This window comes from Quercus lobata, chromosome 1 (assembly GCF_001633185.2).
Source record: "Quercus lobata isolate SW786 chromosome 1, ValleyOak3.0 Primary Assembly, whole genome shotgun sequence".
NCBI lineage: Eukaryota > Viridiplantae > Streptophyta > Magnoliopsida > Fagales > Fagaceae > Quercus > Quercus lobata.
Genome location: NC_044904.1, coordinates 53136950 through 53156738, shown reverse-complemented (window position 1 = coordinate 53156738; position 19789 = coordinate 53136950). Strand labels below are relative to the sequence as shown.

General features: G+C 42.1%; 1 protein-coding gene across 1 annotated transcript; it reads right to left on the bottom strand.

The window, feature by feature from the left end:
• Positions 1–7037: 7037 nt before the first annotated feature.
• Positions 7038–7682, bottom strand: LOC115955545. The gene has a single exon (XM_031073702.1). The coding sequence runs from the start codon at positions 7680–7682 to the stop codon at positions 7038–7040; it is 645 nt and encodes a 214-aa protein (XP_030929562.1).
• Between the last annotated feature and the right edge of the window lie 12107 nt (positions 7683–19789).

The following is a 19789-nucleotide window of genomic DNA, read 5'->3' as shown; positions in this document are numbered from 1 at the left end:
GCAGACCCAAGTTATTTCGTAGAAAGTTTGCAAGGGCATGACCATGGGTACTGATGTTTTCAATCTCCGACCTGGCCTCCATATCAGACCATTCTCTCTCGATTTTTCTTAGGTTTTCCTCTATTGGTGTTTTTTTTTTTGGCTTTACTTTTGTATGCAATTTTGTTAATCAAATGGTTTGATAAAAGTGTATAGAAATTTTAAGTGGAATTTCATAGTGGGTTTGTGTAATTGTGTCTAGAATTGTAATTTTAAGATTGATTTACTTGATTTTGATTGCTCGAATTTATTCGTTAAAAAGAATTTTCCACAATGATACTTTTTGGGGTTACTTTTATTTAAACTAAGTGATATTTGAATGCTGGTAGAATTTCATAGTGAGGTTGTGTTTGAAATTGTAATTTTCAATTCGGCTTGCTTGATTTTGATTGCTCAAACTTCTTTTTTCTCTACGTTCTCCCTTGTTGGAAAATATGGCTAAATAAACAAGTTTTGATTCAACAATATAAATCCTAAAAAATTAACAATGAAAAAAATAAATAGACAAAGTTAGAAAGATCTCACAAACTATAGAATCAGCAAAATGCATTGTTCTTAAAGGTTAATTCATGCCACTCGGAGTAGAACTCGATGTGAATGGCGCTCTTGGCCAAAGAACTCCCCAAGATTAGACTATAAAAATTTCTTCAAGTTGGATGCACACCCAAGCAAGAAGAATCAAGAACAACCTTATTTGCCTTTCCTTAAAACCAAAAATTGAAGTTTAAATTTTGTGAAGAAAAACCAGAACAAATAGAGGAGGGAGACGGCTAGAGAAGCTAAAGAAGGACTTGTATGAATAGTATGAGTTTTAGGGTTATATAAGCTGATGATGCCGAAAAATCAATAGTAAGTCACACGGCCTCATGTGCTCGAAACAATACCTGCAAAACAAAAAGAAAAGACCTCATAGAGAGCATCGGTGTGGTGCCGGCCAAATACCCTTCGAAGGTTAAATTAGAACTTCTCACAACTCTAGAGTGCCAGAGCTGGGTGAATTATACGTACCGTTGTTTATGAGAGTCTTGGGTTTTTATAATAGTAAAGGGTTGACCTCTCTTCCTTGGCTTGGAAGTCTTTTCCTTATGGGAGTCTCCATGAATGTATTTTGCGGAACTCTTTCCTTGTAGGAGTCCTTTTGATTAGCACTGAGCGTGGGGCACAAGATATTTCCATATACAGCATACGTGGAGGCCAAGTAGGGCTACGTCAGAACTGTCAATCTCGCATACCCCATCCTGCCTATTAGTGTCAGCTTTCTAAATTCGCCCCAAGTTGACCCCGTCAGCTTGGAGCTGTAGACTCCATACTGTTGCCGTGTGTCAGTGGATACAAGGCCGGCGGGTTTGTCTGGAACGTCACTCTACGCCTCTACATCAGTGAGTATATTTATAATATTATCCTTATCAACTGCCCCCCTACTCCATAGCTCCGTCAGTTTAAGTTGACGGATTATGGAGTTGAACTTCATCCATTAGTTTTCTTTTGCTTAAGAGAGAGGGAAAAATCATTTATGGGCAATTCCTCGAGTAGCCTTTATTTAATGCTTGAACATGTGGCACAACTTAATTGGCTCCGCTTCTAGACGAGGGTGACGCTTTGTCTTCTGTGCATATCCTCCCTTATATATATCTTGCGTCTCCCCTCATTTTCCTCTATTTTACTACTGTTGACTGTCAGAGCGAACTCGTCACTTGGGAGTGCTTTGCCCATGTCATCTTGCTTTAGCTAAAACCGTCATCTTCCAAGAATCCGTCAACTTTACTTGGTAAGTTACCCTTGCTCTTATCACCTTCTGTTTTTTACTTTCATCATTTTTTTTTTTACTTATTCATTTTCATGCCAATCAGCTAACGGTTACTCTGTCTTATAGGCCCTGGTTCGTATGGAGGCTTTACAAGTTAAGGGTGTTGCCAATGAAAGGGTGATGGCCTGTTAGCAAAAGTGTATTAAGAACATGACTGATGGGCAAGAACAATACAAGAGCGCCCTCCGTACCCTCAACCAAGAGGTGAAGGAGTTGAAGGAAAAGCTGGAGGAAGAGGGCCATCAACGAAAAAAAGATCTAGAAGCCAAGGAGACGGTGGAGAAAGAGTTGGCGACTCTGTTGGGCCAGGTGGAGACGGCCAAGGCCGACGCTGTAAAAGAGTTTAAGGATTCATAGGCATTCATTAATTCCAGCACCGAATATTATGGTATGGGGTTTGAGGATTGCCTTAAATAGATCAAATCCAATTACCCTCACTTGGACTTGGCGAAGGTCTCAATGGATGACCTTGCCAACAACACCTGCAAGTGATGCTATTCCAGAAGAGACTGACGACTTTACCGAGTCGGATTAGGACACTCAAGATGACAGCGTCGTCCTTGCTTAGCCTGCCTTAAATCCTCCTATCGTTCCTCTAACTCTGTCGGCCAATCCTCTAGTTGCTGACGACCCTTTAGCTCGGGATGCCCCAAACCTTCCTCTCTAGGGTGACGAGGCTCCACAAGACCCCCCTGCTTCATGAACTTAGCATTTTTCTTTCATTTTTACTGTAACTGTAGTCTAACTTCTGGACACTGCCCTTTTTGTTTTTTCTTGGGCTTTGTTTGTAAAAACTTCATTTTATTTATGGTGTTTTATATCCGTTTCTTTCAGTATGTTTGTTGTTTTATGTTCATCTTCTTGCTTTTATGAATCCGTCTACATGTGAAATGAACCCGTCCACGTATAGACTTAGTAATAAACTCATCCACTTTGTGGACTCGTCCACTTTATGGACTTGATAATACACTCGTCCACTTTGTGGACTTAGCAATAAACTCATCCACTTCGTGGACTTGTCCACTTTATGGACTTGATAATGAACTCGTCTACGTTAGGGACTTAATAATAAACTCGTCCACTTTCGGGACTTAATAATAACCTCGTCCACTTTGTGGACTTAGTAATAAACTCGCCCATTTTGTGGACTTGTCCACTTTAAGGACTAATAAACTCGTCCATTTTATGGATTTGGCAATAAACTCGTCCACTTTATGGACTTGGTAGTAAACTCGTCCACTTTATGGACTAATGAACTTGTCCATTTTATGGACTTGATAATGAACTCGTCCACTTTATGGACTCAGTAATAAACTTGTCCATTTTAGGGACTTAATAATAAACTCGTCCACTTTGTGGACTCGTCTACTTTATGGACTAATGAACTCATCCATTTTATGAACTTGGTAATAAACTCGTCCACTTTATGGACTAATGAACTTGTCCACTTTATGGACTTGATAATATTTTGTAGAAAAACACATTAGTCATATCTGAATAAAACTCCTCTTATTATGATAAACCATGCATTTGTAGAAAAGTAGTTCTTTAAAGAAAAAAGAAAACTCGCCTTTTGGGCTTAAAAAGTATTTGTGGCAAAAATTAACTAAAGTAAACTGCAAACTGGCGAGTGTAGCTAAAATTAACTAAAGTAAACTGCAAACGAAAAGTGTTGCTCTCCACGTTATCATCTTTACTGGTAGTACTTCCGTAGGTGCTTGGTGTTCCACGAATAGTGCAACTTCCGTCTGTCTAGTGTCTTTAGGTGGTAGGTGCATTTTTTCTGCCATGACATGATTCTGTAAGGTCCTTTCCAGTTAGGGCCGAGCTTTCCTTGGGTGAAGTCTCTAGCGGCGCCCATTACCTTTCTCAAGACGAGGTCTCCCACCTTGAAGTCTCTGTACTTGACCCAAGAGTTGTAGTGCTTGGCCATGAGGTCCTGGTATCGTGCAAGTCTCTGCTCTGCCATCGCCTTGACTTCGTCTAGTAGATCAAGCTGTAGACGCATTGCTTCATCGTTTTTCTCTTCATTGTGGCTATCCACCCTATAGCTTGTGAGCCCGACCTCTGCTGGAATAACAGCCTCGCTTCCATATGTTAACCAAAACGATGTTTCCCCAATAGGTGTTTGGGCTGTTGTCCTGTATGCCCATAGCATGCTTGGAAGCTCTTCGAGCCATATACCCTTTGCCCCCTTGAGCCAAGTCTTGATAATTTTAAGTAAGGATCAGTTTGTGACCTCAACTTGCACGTTGGACTGAGGGTGGGCAGGGGAGGAGTAGTGGTTCTTAATTCCCAACTGCAAGCAAAAGTCCCTGAAGGAGTCGTTGTCGAATTGCTTTCTGTTATCTAAGACCAGGACTGTAGGGATCCTGTAACTACAGATGATGTGCCTCCAGACAAAGCTCCGTACGTTCTTCTTTGTGATGGTGGCCAAGGTTTTAGCTTCTACCCACTTCGTGAAGTAGTCTATACCTACTATAAGGAATTTCAGCTACTGTGCTGCTACTAGGAATGGGCCTATAATGTCTAATCCCTATTGAGCAAATGGCCACGGGGTCGTTATTAGAGTTAATTCTTCCGATGGCTGTCTGACAGCATTGCTGAACCTTTGGCACTTGTCACAGGTTTTGACATAAGCTTGGGTGTCCTTTTGCGTGGTGGGCCAATAGTATTTGGCCCGAATCAGTTTGTGTATTAATAATCGTGATCCTGAGTGGTTCCCGCAGATTCCTTCGTGGACTTCTCTCATGACATAATTTTCTTCCTCGGGACTCAAACACCTTAGGTATGGCCAGGAGAAGCCTCTTTTGTGCAATACGTCCTTTATTAGAATGAATCGTGCTATAGGGGTGGTCCAATGGCTCTTGGAACCTATTTCCTGCATATTGATGACTTCTATCAATGGCGTAAGTTGAATAAAGGAGAGTACCTTGTCAGAATGACCACGTGCTCTGCTGACACGGCCTTGGCAAGACGATCGGCTTACTCATTCTCTTCTCTAGGGATTTGAACAATCTTGTCCTATAAGTCGTCTACCCTTTTCTTTGCTTGCTTTAAGTACTTCTTCATCCTCTTGCTTTTACACTCGTAATCACCGTTTACTTGGTTCCTGACAACTTGAGAGTCATAATAAATAACCACACTCGCGGCTCCCGCTGCTTTGGCGAGATCTAAACCTGCTACTAGTGCTTCATATTCCACCTCATTGTTGGTTGTAGGAAAGTTAAGGCGAACCATACATTTAATCTCGTCACCTTCTGGAGAACGAAGTATAATGCCTGCCCCATCAGCTCGTCTATTGGATGAACCGTCTGTACGTACGCTCCACTAAGGATAATCTCCTGCTTCCTGGCATTCTATGTTTGTGAATTCCACGATGAAGTCAATGACCACCTGGCCTTTGATGGCAGTACGCGGGTGGTACTGTATGTCGAATTCACTCAACTCTATTGCCCATGATGCCATTCGTCCAACAGCTTCGGGATTGCTCATCGCTCGCCGTAGAGGTTTGTCAGTCAGGATGATCACCGTGTGGGCTTGGAAATATGGTTTGAGCTTACGGGCTGCTGTAACTAAAGTGAAGGCGAGCTTCTCCATTGATGGGTATCTTTCTTCTGCACCTCAGAGTGCTCGGCTCACATAGTACATGGGCTTTTGCACCTTCTCTTCTTCCCTGACTAAGGTTGCACTGACGGCCACTGAGGATACCGCTAAGTAGAGGAACATTTCTTCCCCAAGCTCGGAAGGGCTTAGCAACGGGGGAGACGATAAGTAGGTCTTAAGGTCCTCGAATGCCTACTGATGTTGTCCACTCAAAAGATTTTTTCAGCTTGCGAAAGAAAGGTAGACATTTGTCCATTACCCTTGACATGAACCTATTTAGGACTGCTATTTTGCCATTAAGGCTTTGTACTTCTTTTACGTTCCTTGGGGGTGCCATCTCCATTATGGCTCGGATCATGTCTGGGTTGGCCTTGATTCCCCTATAAAACACCATGAATCCCAGGAACTTTCCTGCTGTTACTCCAAAGACACACTTTTTGGGATTGAGCTTCATGTTTTAGGAATGTAGGGTGTCAAATGTTTCCTTGAGGTCTTCCAAGTGATCTTCCTCCCTTCAACTTTTTACCAGCATGTCATCAATATAGACTCGGAAATTTCTCCCAATCTGTTGTGTGAACATCTTGTTCATGAGCCTCTGATATGTTACACCCGTGTTTTTAAGGCATGGCATCATTTTATAGCGAAAGAGGCCCTAGCTGGTTACAAACAAAGTCTTCTCCTGATCGGCTTCGTGCATTCTAATTTGGATGTAACCTAAAAAAGCGTCCATGAAGCTTAATAACTGGTGTTGATTCATAGAATCAACCAGGACATCAACCCGTGGGAAGGGGTAACTATCTTTGGGGCATGCTTTGTTCAGGTCGGTGAAGTCTGCGCACATCCTTCATTTCCCACTGGCTTTCTTGACCATCACCATGTTTGCCAGCCAGTCGGGGTAGTAAACTTCCCTAATGAAGTTTGCTTCTTGTAGCTTGTGAACTTCTTCCGCTATTGCTTGATCTCGTTCTAAGGCGAATACCCACTTCTTCTGACGGATGGGTGGAAAGGAGGGCGACATATTCAGTCTGTGCACTATGATTGAAGGGTCTATTCCTGGCATGTTCTCATGGCTCCAGGAAAATACATCTTGGTTATCTTTGAGAAAAGTCGTGAATGCTTGGTGGACTATTGGGTTGGCGAGGGTACTGATCTTTGTCGTTTAGTCAGGCTTGGAGTCGTTAAGAATTATCTCTTCAAGCCTTTCAACGGGCTCTGTCACCGTTCGATGTTCTTCTATATTCGCGGCCTGGAAGTGGTCGTCCATCTCCATCATAGCTACGTAGCATTCATGTGCCACCACCTGATTTCTGCGCAGCTCTCCTACCTCATAATCTGTAGGGAATTTGATCATTAGATGGTAGGTTGAGGTTATTGCCTTCCATTAATTGAGGGTAGGTTGTCCTAGTATGGCATTGTAAGCGAACAAACAGTCGACCACCAGGAATGTTACGTCCTTAGTGATCTGCTGGGGGTAGTCGCCAACCATGGCGGACAATGTGACCGCGCCCAAGGGAAATACCTTCGTTCCTCTAAAGCCAACGAGTGGGGCGTTCATCGGAACCAGCTGTTCTCTATAAATCCTTATCTATTGGAATGCTGGATAATAAAGGATGTCGGCTGAACTGCCATTCTCAACTAGAACTCGGTGCGTATTGTAATCCCCTACTCGTATGCTAACAAAAAGTGCGTCGTCATGCAGGTGGTGAAGACGTTGAGTGTCTTCTTCCGAGAACCCGATAATGGGGTTGTCAATCCTTATCATCTTTGGTACGAAACCCGTCAGTTGGACGTTCTGAACCATCCTGAGGTAAGTTTTACGGGCTTTTTGGAACAACCCAATAGTCGTGCCCCCTACGATCATTCTTATATTTCCTATGAGTGGTCTAAGGTGCTCGTTATCTCGTCGGGGGGCATGCTCTTGAGGCGGGTCCGCTCTCTCCTTGCTGATGAACCTTTGTAGCTTTCCTTGCCTTATAAGAGCTTCAATTTGCTGCTTCAAGTCATAGCAGTTGGTAGTGTCATGACCATGGTCACGGTGGAAGCGACAATACTTGTCCTTAGATCTCTTATTGGGATCTCCCTCCAACTTGCCAGGGAATCTCAGGGCTCCTTCATCTTTGATCTGCATCAAGACTTGATCGATCGGGGTGGTTAGCGGGGTGAAACTCGTGAACTTCCCCATGGGGGGTTTGGAGTGTCTGTCCTCCCGCTGTTCTCCGGTCTTAGCCATCCTATGCCCCCTGTCCGTCTGTATGTCTTCCTATCTTTCCCTCTTCTTAGGCCTCTCTTCTCGAGCCGACAATGCATCTTCTGCGTTCATGTACTTTGTTGCCCTACAACACATCTAACATAGTTTTCGGGTCATTCTTGTATGGGAAAACAAGAACTTACCCTTCCGTAGTCCGTTTGTGAAGGTAACCACAAGTATCTTGTCATCGGCTTCATCTATCGAGAGAGCCTCTTCGTTAAAGCGGGTGATGTAGGATCTCAACATCTCATCCTCTCGATGCTTAATGTTCATGAGGCATGCAGTGAACTTCCTATACTTGTGTCCCTCGATGAAGTGTGAGGCGAACTGAGTGCTTAACTCTTTGAAGGTACCAATGAAGTTGGGCGTCAGCCTGCTAAACCAGATCCTTGCAGATCCCTTTAGTGTTGAGGAAGGCTCTGCACACATCTAGTATCCTCTGTAGGTGTATCAGGGCCTTGAAAGACTCCAGGTGATCTTAGGGGTCCTTTGATCCATCGTAGTTTTCCACCTACGACATGTAAAACTTCGATGGAAATAGGAATGAAGTGACAGATGCTGTGAATGGTGAATCAGTTCGGTGGACTAAATCATCAAGGTTAGTGGACACTCATCCTTTAAGGGCATTTATCATAAAATCCATCCGTTCTTTCATCATTTGCATCTCAGCTACTATTTGAGGTGGAACCGTATCAGTGACAAATGGGCGACTAGTATCCTGTCGTTCTAGCCTGCTCGGGGTATTGCTACCTTCTGGTCCTTCTTGGTTCCTTCTCTCAGCATTAGTGCCTTCTTGGTCTTCTTTTTGGGTGTCCATTACCACATTCTTCTAGTGCAGTTGTTCCTCCAAGTCATGAATCTGCTTAGTGACGCATTCCACTGCTGCTATGAGGGTTTGGACTTGCCTTTCCAAGGCAGTGGGTCGCGATTCATCACCTTGATTGTTGGTGGTGGTTGCCATCAAGCGAGTAAGTACCATGCAACTTTTTGTCCGTGATAATATGGCTTACAAATCGTTGTTTTTCCCCATAGATGACGCCAACTGATGATGTTAAAAAATCAACAATAAGTCACACGGCCTCACGTGCTTAAAACAATACCTGCAAAATGAAAAGAAAAGACCTCACAGAGAGCACCGGTGTGGTGCTGGCCAAATACTCTCTAAAGGTCAAATCAAAACTTCTCACAACTCTAGAGTGCTAGAGCTGGGGTGAATTATGCGTACCTTCGTTTATGAGAGTCTTGGGTTTTTATAGTGGTAAAGGGTTGACCTCTCTTCATTGGCTTAGATGTCTTTTCCTTATAAGAGTCTCCATGAACGTATTTTGCGGAATCCTTTCCTTGTAGGAGTCCTTTTGATTAGCACTGAGAATGGGGCACAAGATATTTCCATATACAGCATACATAAGTAGGGCCATGTCAGAATCGTCAGACTCGCGTACCCCCTCCTGCCTATTGGCGTCAGCTTTCTATCTTCGCCCCAAGTTAACCCCGTCAGCTTGGAGCCGTAGACTCCATACTGTTGCCATGTGTCAGTGGATACAAGGCCGATGGGTTTGTCTGGAACGTTGCTCTACGCCTCTACATTAGTGAGTATATTTATAATACTATCCTTATCATAAACCAACTAAGCAAAGGACTTATGGGCCACTCCAACAGTTACTGTGCATGCCTTAATGGGCAGCACATTAAATTTCGTACTCTATGCAAATTGAGTGCAGTTGATTTATGCTTGGTAAAAAATTTATGTCTATTCTGTGAAAGTTCTCTATTGTTGTTTGGACTATTTTTTGTTTCTTTTCATGTCAACTGGTTTGTGCTGTGACTGATGGAATTGATAGAATTTAGTTGAATTCAAGATGACAACCCTCCTGAAAATTTAAGACAAGAAGCGAATAGTTTTTTTTGGAATAATATTTGCTGCCTCTTATTGCTTGAGCCATAGCTTAAATACAACCATGATAAATTCATTTAAAGCTATCAAAGCTGTTTGTTTGAGACTTATTAAGTTATGTTACAAGGTGAATATTTTATATCAACATCTATTTGTTAGCATGTGTTTGAAAATTTTAGGTTAAATGAGTAAGTGAACTATAATTTGTTATTTTTTGCTTTCCAAATTACAAGTAGTGATATATCATGTTGAATTGGTATTGCTTTCTTCTTTTTTATAATAAATAAGAAAAACTGAAAAAAATTTGTTCTTCCACTGGACCTTTAAAGCTTTCTGTGGGTACTTTCCCTGCCATTAAGCAGTGTTTGTCCGCTTTGGGGAGCCAAGCCCTCACGGATCTGTCACGAAGGGGTTGGAGTCCAGGATCTTCACCATTTTTGGCTTTACACCTTTGTCCCACATCGCCTAAGTAACCCTCCCACTCATGCTTTATATGCCCTTGGAGCTTGCATGAGTGTACCACTACACATGTGTAGTAGTGGTACACTCATGCAAGCTCCAAGGGCATATAAAGCATGAGTGGGAGGGTTACTTAGGCGATGTGGGACAAAGGTGTAAAGCCAAAAATGGTGAAGATCCTGGACTCCCACCCCTTCGTGACAGATCCGTGTGGGCTTGGCTCCCCAAAGTGGACAAACACTGCTTAATGGTAAGGCAAGTACCCACACTTTCAATTTGAAACTTTTGTTGCTAAAATTAACTAGGAGTGAAGTTTGTTACAGATTCTAATTTAGGATTGAGGTCAATCTTGATGCCATGGTTAGTTTTCTATTCGTATGTACTTTGCGTATGGTTTATTGTTTATGATGCTTTGTTTACTCACTTATTCAATGTAATGTTCATGTTATAGACACATCTAAGAATTTGGAAGCTCATTTTGAAGAATGCTAGCACTCTAGCAGAGAAGTTCTACATGGAACTCACAAAAGATCTATGTGTATTTGTACTCCCTCAAATAGCAGCATAATTAGGTAGGATTTCTTACGATTTATGTGTTATCATAGTTGCTAGGTTGAAAGAATTCAATGATATATACAGATTTTGTTATTTCCAATACTTACAAGCTAATTGCTAAATAATTAGCCTACAAGTTGCGTGAGAACTTATTTGGAAATACTTGGTAATGGTGGAAGCTTCTTTTAGATAGAAATTATGAGAAAATTTTGCTAATAATAGATTATTTTTCTGGGCAGTGATTGTTTAATGCAAATTGTTGGGATGGGTTTCAGGGCCAAGAAAGTTATGAGTTATGAACACAAACATGAGTTATGCAGGGGTTACATGTATTGGTAGAATTGTTTGCGTGTTTAAGTTTGGAATAGGTGTATATCATAGTGTTTACTAATTGAATTTGAGACTCCAACATTAACTTGGCATTTGTTTAGAGAAATTAAACAACTACATGGAAGATTATGTGTTTTGTACGTTTGCTGTTGTTTACTGTGTGCCTTAATATGGATGTAAGTGGGATAATAAATTTGTGCAATCCTACTAGGCAAGAAGCAAAGGCAACCATGAAATTTCAAAAGGTGATTGGAGATGATAATTTAAATGGAAGTGTCAACTAGATGACCTGATTTAACAATTCCTATTAAGAAAAGTATTTAGTAGTTCCATTGGTTTTATTATAGTCATTGTTTTTAATGATTTTTTTTTTTCACTAAATAATGCAACAAGTAAACCGTATATCAATGATATGTTCTCCATGACTAAGTTTGGTTATATATATAGCAAAAAATTGTAAAAGAGTCATGAAGGTTGGTACTAAAGACATATTGAAACAAAAGAAAATTGAAAAGCTACATACTGATGCAAGTTGGTACTAAAGACATATAGAAACAAAGGAAAATTGAAAATCTACATATTGATGCTTTTGTAATTACTCATTTGAAATTCAAACTGGTTTCAAAAAATAGTTTGTGGTTTAGAGCATTTTTTGTTTTCACTAATTGTGTTTTGTTTCCTTGTACCCATTTTTAAAATTTGGCTTGTGTTGTCTATCATTCAAGTTTTTGGTATTTGTGGAATTCTCTGTTTTTTGCCAGCTTTGAAATAAAATTTAGCCAAATTAGGATCCACAGTACTAGCAATATTGTTAGTCATTTTAAGTTCAATGGTGTATTAAAGTACACACATTTGAAACTTTTGATTAGATAAGTAAAAGAACATGAATGCTACTTATAACAAAGCACACAAAATTTTTACTTTAAACTCTTGGTAGAAGGTATAGCTTTTTAATTTTTTTTTTTTTTTTTGTTTGTTGTAGTAATCAAAAGAGCCTACAAGTCAGCTATTTGAAACAGAAGAAAAACTAAAGAAATCATTTTCTAAAAATGGTCCTTCTCACAATTTCTTTGACTGCTTATCTATAGTTTCTCACAACGGATTATGAATATACATATTAATTGTTACTTGCTCTGTTAAATTTTATTACTTCTTTAAGTCTACACAATAGCACCAAATTAATATATTTCATTATTCATGTCATGAAAATGACATATATTGTTTTGCAAAAAAAGAAAAAGAGATCTGCATGCAAATTGGTTGATTTCAACAGAGTTAAATTCTAATATGCTACTTTTAGAATTTATAATTTATTTATACTGCTATAACTACATACTTATAATTTTTTATAACTCACATATTTTAGATTTTTTAATAATTATTTTAGATTATTTTGAATCTCTTTATTCTTATGGCCTACACCTCCTCTTTTTGTTCATATTTATAGTTGTATCATTCTTTTCATTAGGAACAGGTAAGTTCCTTTCCGAATAGTATATGTTATTATAGTAGTCGTCCTAACTATTTGAAGTTTTAACTTAGCCTCATTGATTTTATAAATTTAATAGCGTAAATGTATATAATATATTTTGTTGATAGATTTATAAAGCATGGTGATGATGCCAAAAATTGTCAGTGAGCCGCACGGTCCTTACGTGCTCTAGACAGAAGCTGCGAAACAGAAACAAAGAAGACCTTGCAGTGAGTACTAGTGTGGTACCAACCAAATACCCTCTGAAGGTTAAGTGAGAGAACTTTCACAACTCTAGAGTGCCAAAACTGGGGTAAATTATGCGTACCTTGATTTGTGAGGACTTTGGGGTTTTTATAGTAGTGTAGAGCTGACCTTTGTTTCTTGGTGGAGAAGATCTTTCCTTGTAGGGAAGATCCTCATTAATACACGTACTTTGCAGGATCCTTTCCTTCTAGGGATTCCTTTGATTAGGGTTGATCGTGGGATACAAGAAATTTCCTTACATAGATATCCGTGGGGGTCAAGTTAAACTAGGCTGGGCCGATAAGGCTGGACCTATCGGCCTCCTTAACCCCGTCAGCCTCTCCACATTTGTTAGTCATATGCTCTATTCGCGAATTCCCGTCGGCCTATGGAGACGTTGTCGAGTTTCATTGTGTGGTCATCACGTTTGGTGTTGTCGGCCTAACTCCTCCGTTGGTTTCCGTGAAGCTGATGGGTATGTGAGTGTCATTGACCTTTTTGAGCGATGTTTCGGGGGTATTAATTTTATGGCTAAAATATCCTTATTAACTGCCCCCTACTTCGTGGTACCGTTAGTTTTGGTTGACAGGCCACAGAGTACTAGAGTATTTATGACCATTAATTAGGTGTTTTATCGGAGAGTGTGATTAAATGGTGTAGGCATTCTTAAGCTTAAATGCCAGGTGACACGTGGCATTCGCTGGTTGGCCTTGTTTCCAATCAAAAGCGTCGCTTCGTTTGTTGCACCTTTTCGCTCTATAAATAGTTCACCACCTCTTCTCATTTTTCCTTATTTCATCTTTACGAATCTTAGGAGAGAGCTATCATTTCATCATCTTCACTGCTGTCAACTTGCTGATCCTATCACCTCTACAGACTCGTCTATTAACCTTGTAAGTCCTCTTCTCTTTTTCATTCCTTTTCTATTTCCGTTTTTCTAGTTGATCATCACTTCTGTAGAGAGACATGTCAATTAGGTTCTTAGATTACCTCCATCACTTGTAGGTGAATAGATGTCAGGAGATAGAGAAATGACGAGTGAATAGTCGTCGTTAGTCAGTGAAGGAGCGGGATACGACGAAGTCTACCAGTTAGGTCATGGGCCCGATGAGGGCTCATCTTAGTTGTCAGAGAGGGAACCGTCTACCCATTCTCTTGATGACAAAGAAGATTTTGACAGAGATGGAGTAAAGGAAGAGGATGAATATGATGAGGGAGAGGGCGAGAATGAAGAGGAGTACGAAGAAAAAGGAGAGAACAAAGAGTACAAGGGAGAAGGTGACGTGAGTAAGGATGAGGGTGACGGAAGAGCTTTTAAGGAAGGAAGTTTAGGAAGCTCTGGGGATGGTCACACCTGTCCCTTCATCCTACCCATTCCAATCTGTTTACTTGAAAGTTTGAAAAGTGCTACTTTAGGAAGACCGCAGACATCGGCATGTATGATGCCATGTTCACGGTAGGGTTGAGGTTGCCATTGACAGCAGTACATCGTCAATTGGCCATTTTCCTAGGTCTATCCGTCAGTCAAGTGGCCCTCAATGCTTCAAGGATATTCAAAGGGGCTGAAATCCTTTGGGGTCATCTTAGCGGGAGGAACCATTAGCTTATCCTGGACAAGTCCTGGGCTGATATATCATTTTGTAGCGAGAAAGAATTCGCTTAGGTTGGTATTGGACATGCCTGACTCCAATAGAAATTTGAAGAGTAGATATTTTTTTGTTCAAGGGACGAACTGAGTATGTCGTAGAGAAGAATGGGTTACGATGCCTCATGGCTTTGATAATAATTGGGGTATTGTCAAAGATTTAAGTTTAGTACCGTCTACATTCTCACTTTTTCTTTATTTATTTGTTTCAAGTGTTTAACATTGTCTGCTTTTTCTCTTTTTTAGCTAGCGTTCATCCACACATAACCGACAAGTAGGAAGCTTTCATCCATTGGGTTCTTGAGAACCCTTTTGGTGAATGGAGGTGTAGGGACCTAATCACCCTTGACACGTTGCATGCCTACTGTGGTGGTCCTGAGCCAATGCCTGAAGCCTGTAGACTGAACGCTTATTCTTGTCGGTTTAAGTTCTTACATCTTGGTTCTTTCCTTCTGTTTGCTTCATACTTATGCCTCTTATCTAATGTTCGTCTTTTACCCTTTGCAGAAATGGAGGCAGCTAAACAAAGGGCTTTAGTAAGGGCGTTAGCTACGGTGTGCAAGCAAAAGGAGAAGGAGGGGGCCTCCTCGTCAGCTCCGAAGGGCATCATCAATGGGTTGTCTAAGCGAAAGAGCAAGGGGAAGGACGATTGTCCACTCAATAAAGGACCGGCCCTCCCTACAGGTGACAAACCAAAGAAGTCGTCGCCTCCCAAACTTAGCCGTGGAGCTAGCAAGGGTTTAATGACAGTGACTGGTCTTGTCACCCAGAGAATCGTTCGTCGTCTTCTCACGTATAAGGAACATGTCGTTGAGATGGTTGAGTCAATCATCAAGGAGACGGACTTGGACCCTTGTGCCAAGTAGATGACAGAAGACTTAGGGGCGTCGTGTCTTTTTGACCTTTCTAGGGTACGTCCTTTTTTCAAACTCTCTTTTACTGTTATTCATTCATTGGCTGACAGTTGTCTTGTTTTTAGGTGCTGGTGCATTTGAGAGAGCTTCAAGATAGGAGTGTCGCTCAAGAAGGGGTGATCAACTAGCTTCGGAAGTGTAATGAGACCCTGACCAACGAGTAGGAGCAATACAAGGGGGCCCTTCGTACTCTTAACAAGGAGGTGACGGCCTTGACTAAGAAGCTGAAGGAGGAAGCCTATCCCTGAAGAAGGCGCAAGAGGCCAAGGCGAACTTAGAGAAGGAGCTGACGGCCCTTTGTGAGCAGGTAGAGATGGCCAAGGCTGACGCCATAACAGAGTTCAAGGCTTCCCAGCCTTTTATTGATGCCTGTGCAGTCTACTATGGTGACGGGTTTGAGGACTGCCTGAAGCAGGTCAGGTCTGTCTACCTAAACCTGGATTTATCCAAAGTCACCATGGACGACCCTTTGCCGATGACTCCTGCAGGTGGCAACACCATCACTGAGGAGACTGACGACTCTACTTAGTCAGAACGGGATCCAAAAGATGACGGTATGGTCCTTACTTAACTTGCTATCGAAGGACCCATCGCTCCCTTTGCTTCGTTTGCTGATGATCCTCCTCTTAAGGACGGCGAGAACCCTTCTGCCTAAGATGCCCAGAACCCTTTTGCTGAAGACGACGAGAACCTTCCTTCTCAAGACACCCAAAACCTGCTAGCTTAGTTTTGATTTTTATTTTTCTTGTATCTCATTTTCAAACAATATTAAGTGCCCTTCTATTTTTGGGCCTTGTTTGTAAACACTTCATTTTATTTATGGTGTGTTTTTAATATTTTACATCTATCACTTTTAGTATGTTTATGCTATGTGTTGATCTTTATTCTGAGATATGCATATGTTCGTTCATCTCTGTGCATACATGTTAGGATTTACTTATCCCCAAAGGACTTGGTGAATAACTAGGATGAACCTATCTACTTTGGTGTACTCATCCACCTATAGACTTAACAATGAACTCGTCCACTTGTGGACCTAATAACGAACTTGTCCACTTGGGGACTTAATGATGAACTCGTCCATTAGTGGATTTAATAATAAACTCATCCTGTAGGGTCCTTTCGAATTTGGTCTTAGCTTTCCCTGGAAGGGATCTCTTATAGCGCTTGTCACCATTCTCAAGACGAGATCTCCAACCTGAAAGTCTCTGTGCCTGACTCTTGAGTTGTAGTGCTTAGTCATAAGGTTCTAGTATTGCGCTAATCTTTGGTCAGTCATTGCTCTGACCTTATCCACCAAGTCAAGCTGCAAACACATAGCTTCATCATTCTTACTCTTGTCATGGTTTCCCACTCTGTAGCTTATGAGTCCGACCTCAACTGGGATGACGGCCTCGCTTTCGTATGCTAGTCGAAATGGTGTCTCTCCTATAAGTGTCCTCACCATCGTCTTGTACGCCCATAAAACGCTTGGCAATTCTTCTGGCCATATACCTTTTGCCCCTTGAGCCAAGTCTTGATGATTTTGAGCAAGGATCGGTTTGTTACCTCGACTTGTTCGTTGGCCTAAGGGTGGGCGGGTGAAAAGTAGTGATTCTTGATCCCCAACTGCAAGCAAAAATCTTTGAATGAGTCGTTGTCGAACGACTTCCTGTTGTCTGAGATCAGTACTCTAGGTATGTCGTACCTGTAGATGATGTTCCTCCATACAAAGCTTTGTATGTTCTTCACTATGATGCTGGCTAGGGCTTCAGCTTCCACCCATTTGGTAAAGTAATCTATACTGACCATTAGGAACTTTAGCTGTCTCATTGCTATTGGGAATGGGCCCATGATGTCCAACCTCCATTGAGCAAAAGGCCACGGGGCCATCATCGGAGTGAGCTCTTCTGAGGGCTGTCTGATGACATGGCCGAACCTTTGACATTTATCGCATGCTTTGACATAGGCTTGGGCATCCTTTTGCATGGTGCGCCAATAGTATCCAGCTCGAATCAGCTTGTCCACCAATGACCGTGACCCAGAATGGTTCCTGCAGATCCCCTCATGGAATTATTTCATGACATAGTCTGCTTCCTCGGGGCCTGAGCACCTTAGGTATGGGCAGGAGAAGCTTCTTTTGTACAAAACATTCTTTATCAGGACGAAACGTGCTACCTGGACCTTTAGCTTTCTTACGGCCTCCTTACCATCAGGTAGTATGCCGTGTTTCAAATAAGAAACTATCGATGTGGTCCAGTTGCTTCCTGAGTCTATTTCCTACACTATGACGCCGTCTATCAAAGGTAAAAGCTGAACAAAAGAAAGTACCTTACTGGGGATGATCATGTGTTATGTTGATGCAACTTTTGCAAGACGGTCGGCCTACTTGTTCTCTTCCCTGGGGATTTGAAGAAACTTGGTCTGAAACTCTCCCATTCGTTTCCTTACTTGCTCCGGGTATTTCTTCATTCTTTCCCCTTTGCATTTGTAGTCACCGTTCACCTAGCTTGTGACCACCTGAGAATCGCAGTACATAACCACACTCGTGGCCCCTGCAGCTTTGGCGAGATCCAGTCCTGCCACTAGAGCCTCGTATTCCACTTAATTGTTGGTCGCAAGGAAGTCGAGACGAACCATACACTTGATCTCGTCCCCTTCTGGAGAACGAAGCACTATACCTGCTCCATCAGCCTATCTGTTAGACGATCTATCCGTGTGAATACTCCATTGAGGATGTTCTCCTGCCCCCTGGCTTTCCATGTTGGTGAATTTCGCAATGAAGTCAGCGACCACTTGTCCCTTTATGGCAGTACGTGGGCGGTACTGCATGTAGAATTCGCTTAACTCTATAGCCCATAGTGACATCTGTCCAGTCACTTCAGGGTTACTCATTGCCTTGCCGTAGAGGCTTATCTGTCAGAACGACCACAGTATGGGCTTGGAAGTATGATTTGAGCTTATGGGTTGCTATAACTAAAGTGAAGTTGAGCTTTTCCATCGGTGGGTACCTCTACTCTGCAACATAAAGTGCCCAGCTAAGGCCGCATTAATGGCAGCTGGGGAGACGACTAGGTAGAGAAATAGGTCTTCCCCTGGCTGGGAGGGACTTAGCAACGGTGGGGAGGAGAGGTGTGCTTTTAGATCATCAAAAACTTGTTAGCATTCGGGCGTCCACTTGAAGGACTTCTTCAGCGTGTAGAAGAAAGATAGACACTTATCCGTCCCCCTTGAAATGAACCTGTTTAGCGCAGCTACCTTGCCGTTGAGGCATTGCACTTCTTTTATGTTCCTTGGTCGTGCCATCTCCATTATGGCCCAGATCTTGTTTGGGTTGATTTCGATACCTCTCTAAGACACCATGAACCCTAAGAATTTTTCAGCCGTCACTCCAAATGCGCATTTACTTGGATTAAGCTTCATGTTGTAAGAGAATAGTGTGACAAAGGTCTCCTTGAGGTTGTCTAAATGATCATCTTCCTTTCGGCTTTTCACTAGCATGTTGTTCATGTAAACTTGGGACATTTCTTCCAATTTGATGTGCAAACATTTTATTCATAAGCCTCTGATATGTTACGCCTGTGTTCTTGAGACCGAACAACACCACCTTATAGTAGAAGAGGCTTTGGCTGGTGACGAATGAAGTTTTCTCCTGGTCAGTTTCATCCAATTTGATTTAGTTGTAACCAGAAAATGTGTCCATGAAGCTCAATAACTGATGTCTTGTTGTTGAATCTACCAGGATGTTAACCCGCGGGAGGGGGTAGCTATCCTTGGGGCATGCCTTGTTCAAGTTTGTGAAGTCTACACACATCCTCCATTTTCCATTAGTTTTTTTAACCATCACTACATTGGCTAGCCAGTCGAAGTATTACACCTCCCAGATGAACTTTGCATCTTGTAATTTATGGACTTCTTCCACTATAGCTCGGTCTCGTTCTTGGGCAAACACTCATTTCTTTTTATGGATAGGTGGAAAAGAGGGTGACACATTCAACCTGTGTACCATGACTAAAGAGTCGATCCCGGGCATGTCTTTACGACTCCAAGCAAAGACGTCCTGGTTTTCTCTTAGGAAGGCCGTGAGCGCTTGACGAACTGGCGGACTAGTGATGGTGCCGATCCTAGTCATTCACTCAGGCCTAGAGCTATCAAAAAGTATCTCCTCCAATCCTTCAATGGGCTCTACGACCACCCTATATTCCTCAATGTTCATGGTCTATAAGTGGCCATTGATATCCAGCATCGCTATGTAGCACTCTCGTGCTGCCACTTGGTCCCCACATACCTCTCCTACTCCATACTCAATGGAAAATTTGATCATCAGGTGATAGGTTGAAGTCATAGCCTTCCATGAGTTGAGGGTAGGTCAGCCCAGTATGGCATTGTAAGTAGACAAGCAGTCGACAACAAGGAATGTAACATCCTTAGTAATTTGCTGAGGGTAGTCGCTGACCGTCATGGGCAATGTGACCACGTCGAGGGGGTATACCTTCGTTCCTTCGAACCCAACGAGTGGCGCGTTGGCTGGTATGAGTTGCTCTCTTTCGATCCTCATCTGCTGGAATGCCGAGTAATATAGGATATCAGTAGAGC

Coding starts and splice junctions, on each gene's coding strand:
- LOC115955545 (XM_031073702.1), bottom strand. CDS start 7,682: ATGGCTAAGACCGGAGAACAGCGGGAGGACAGACACTCCAAACCCCCC.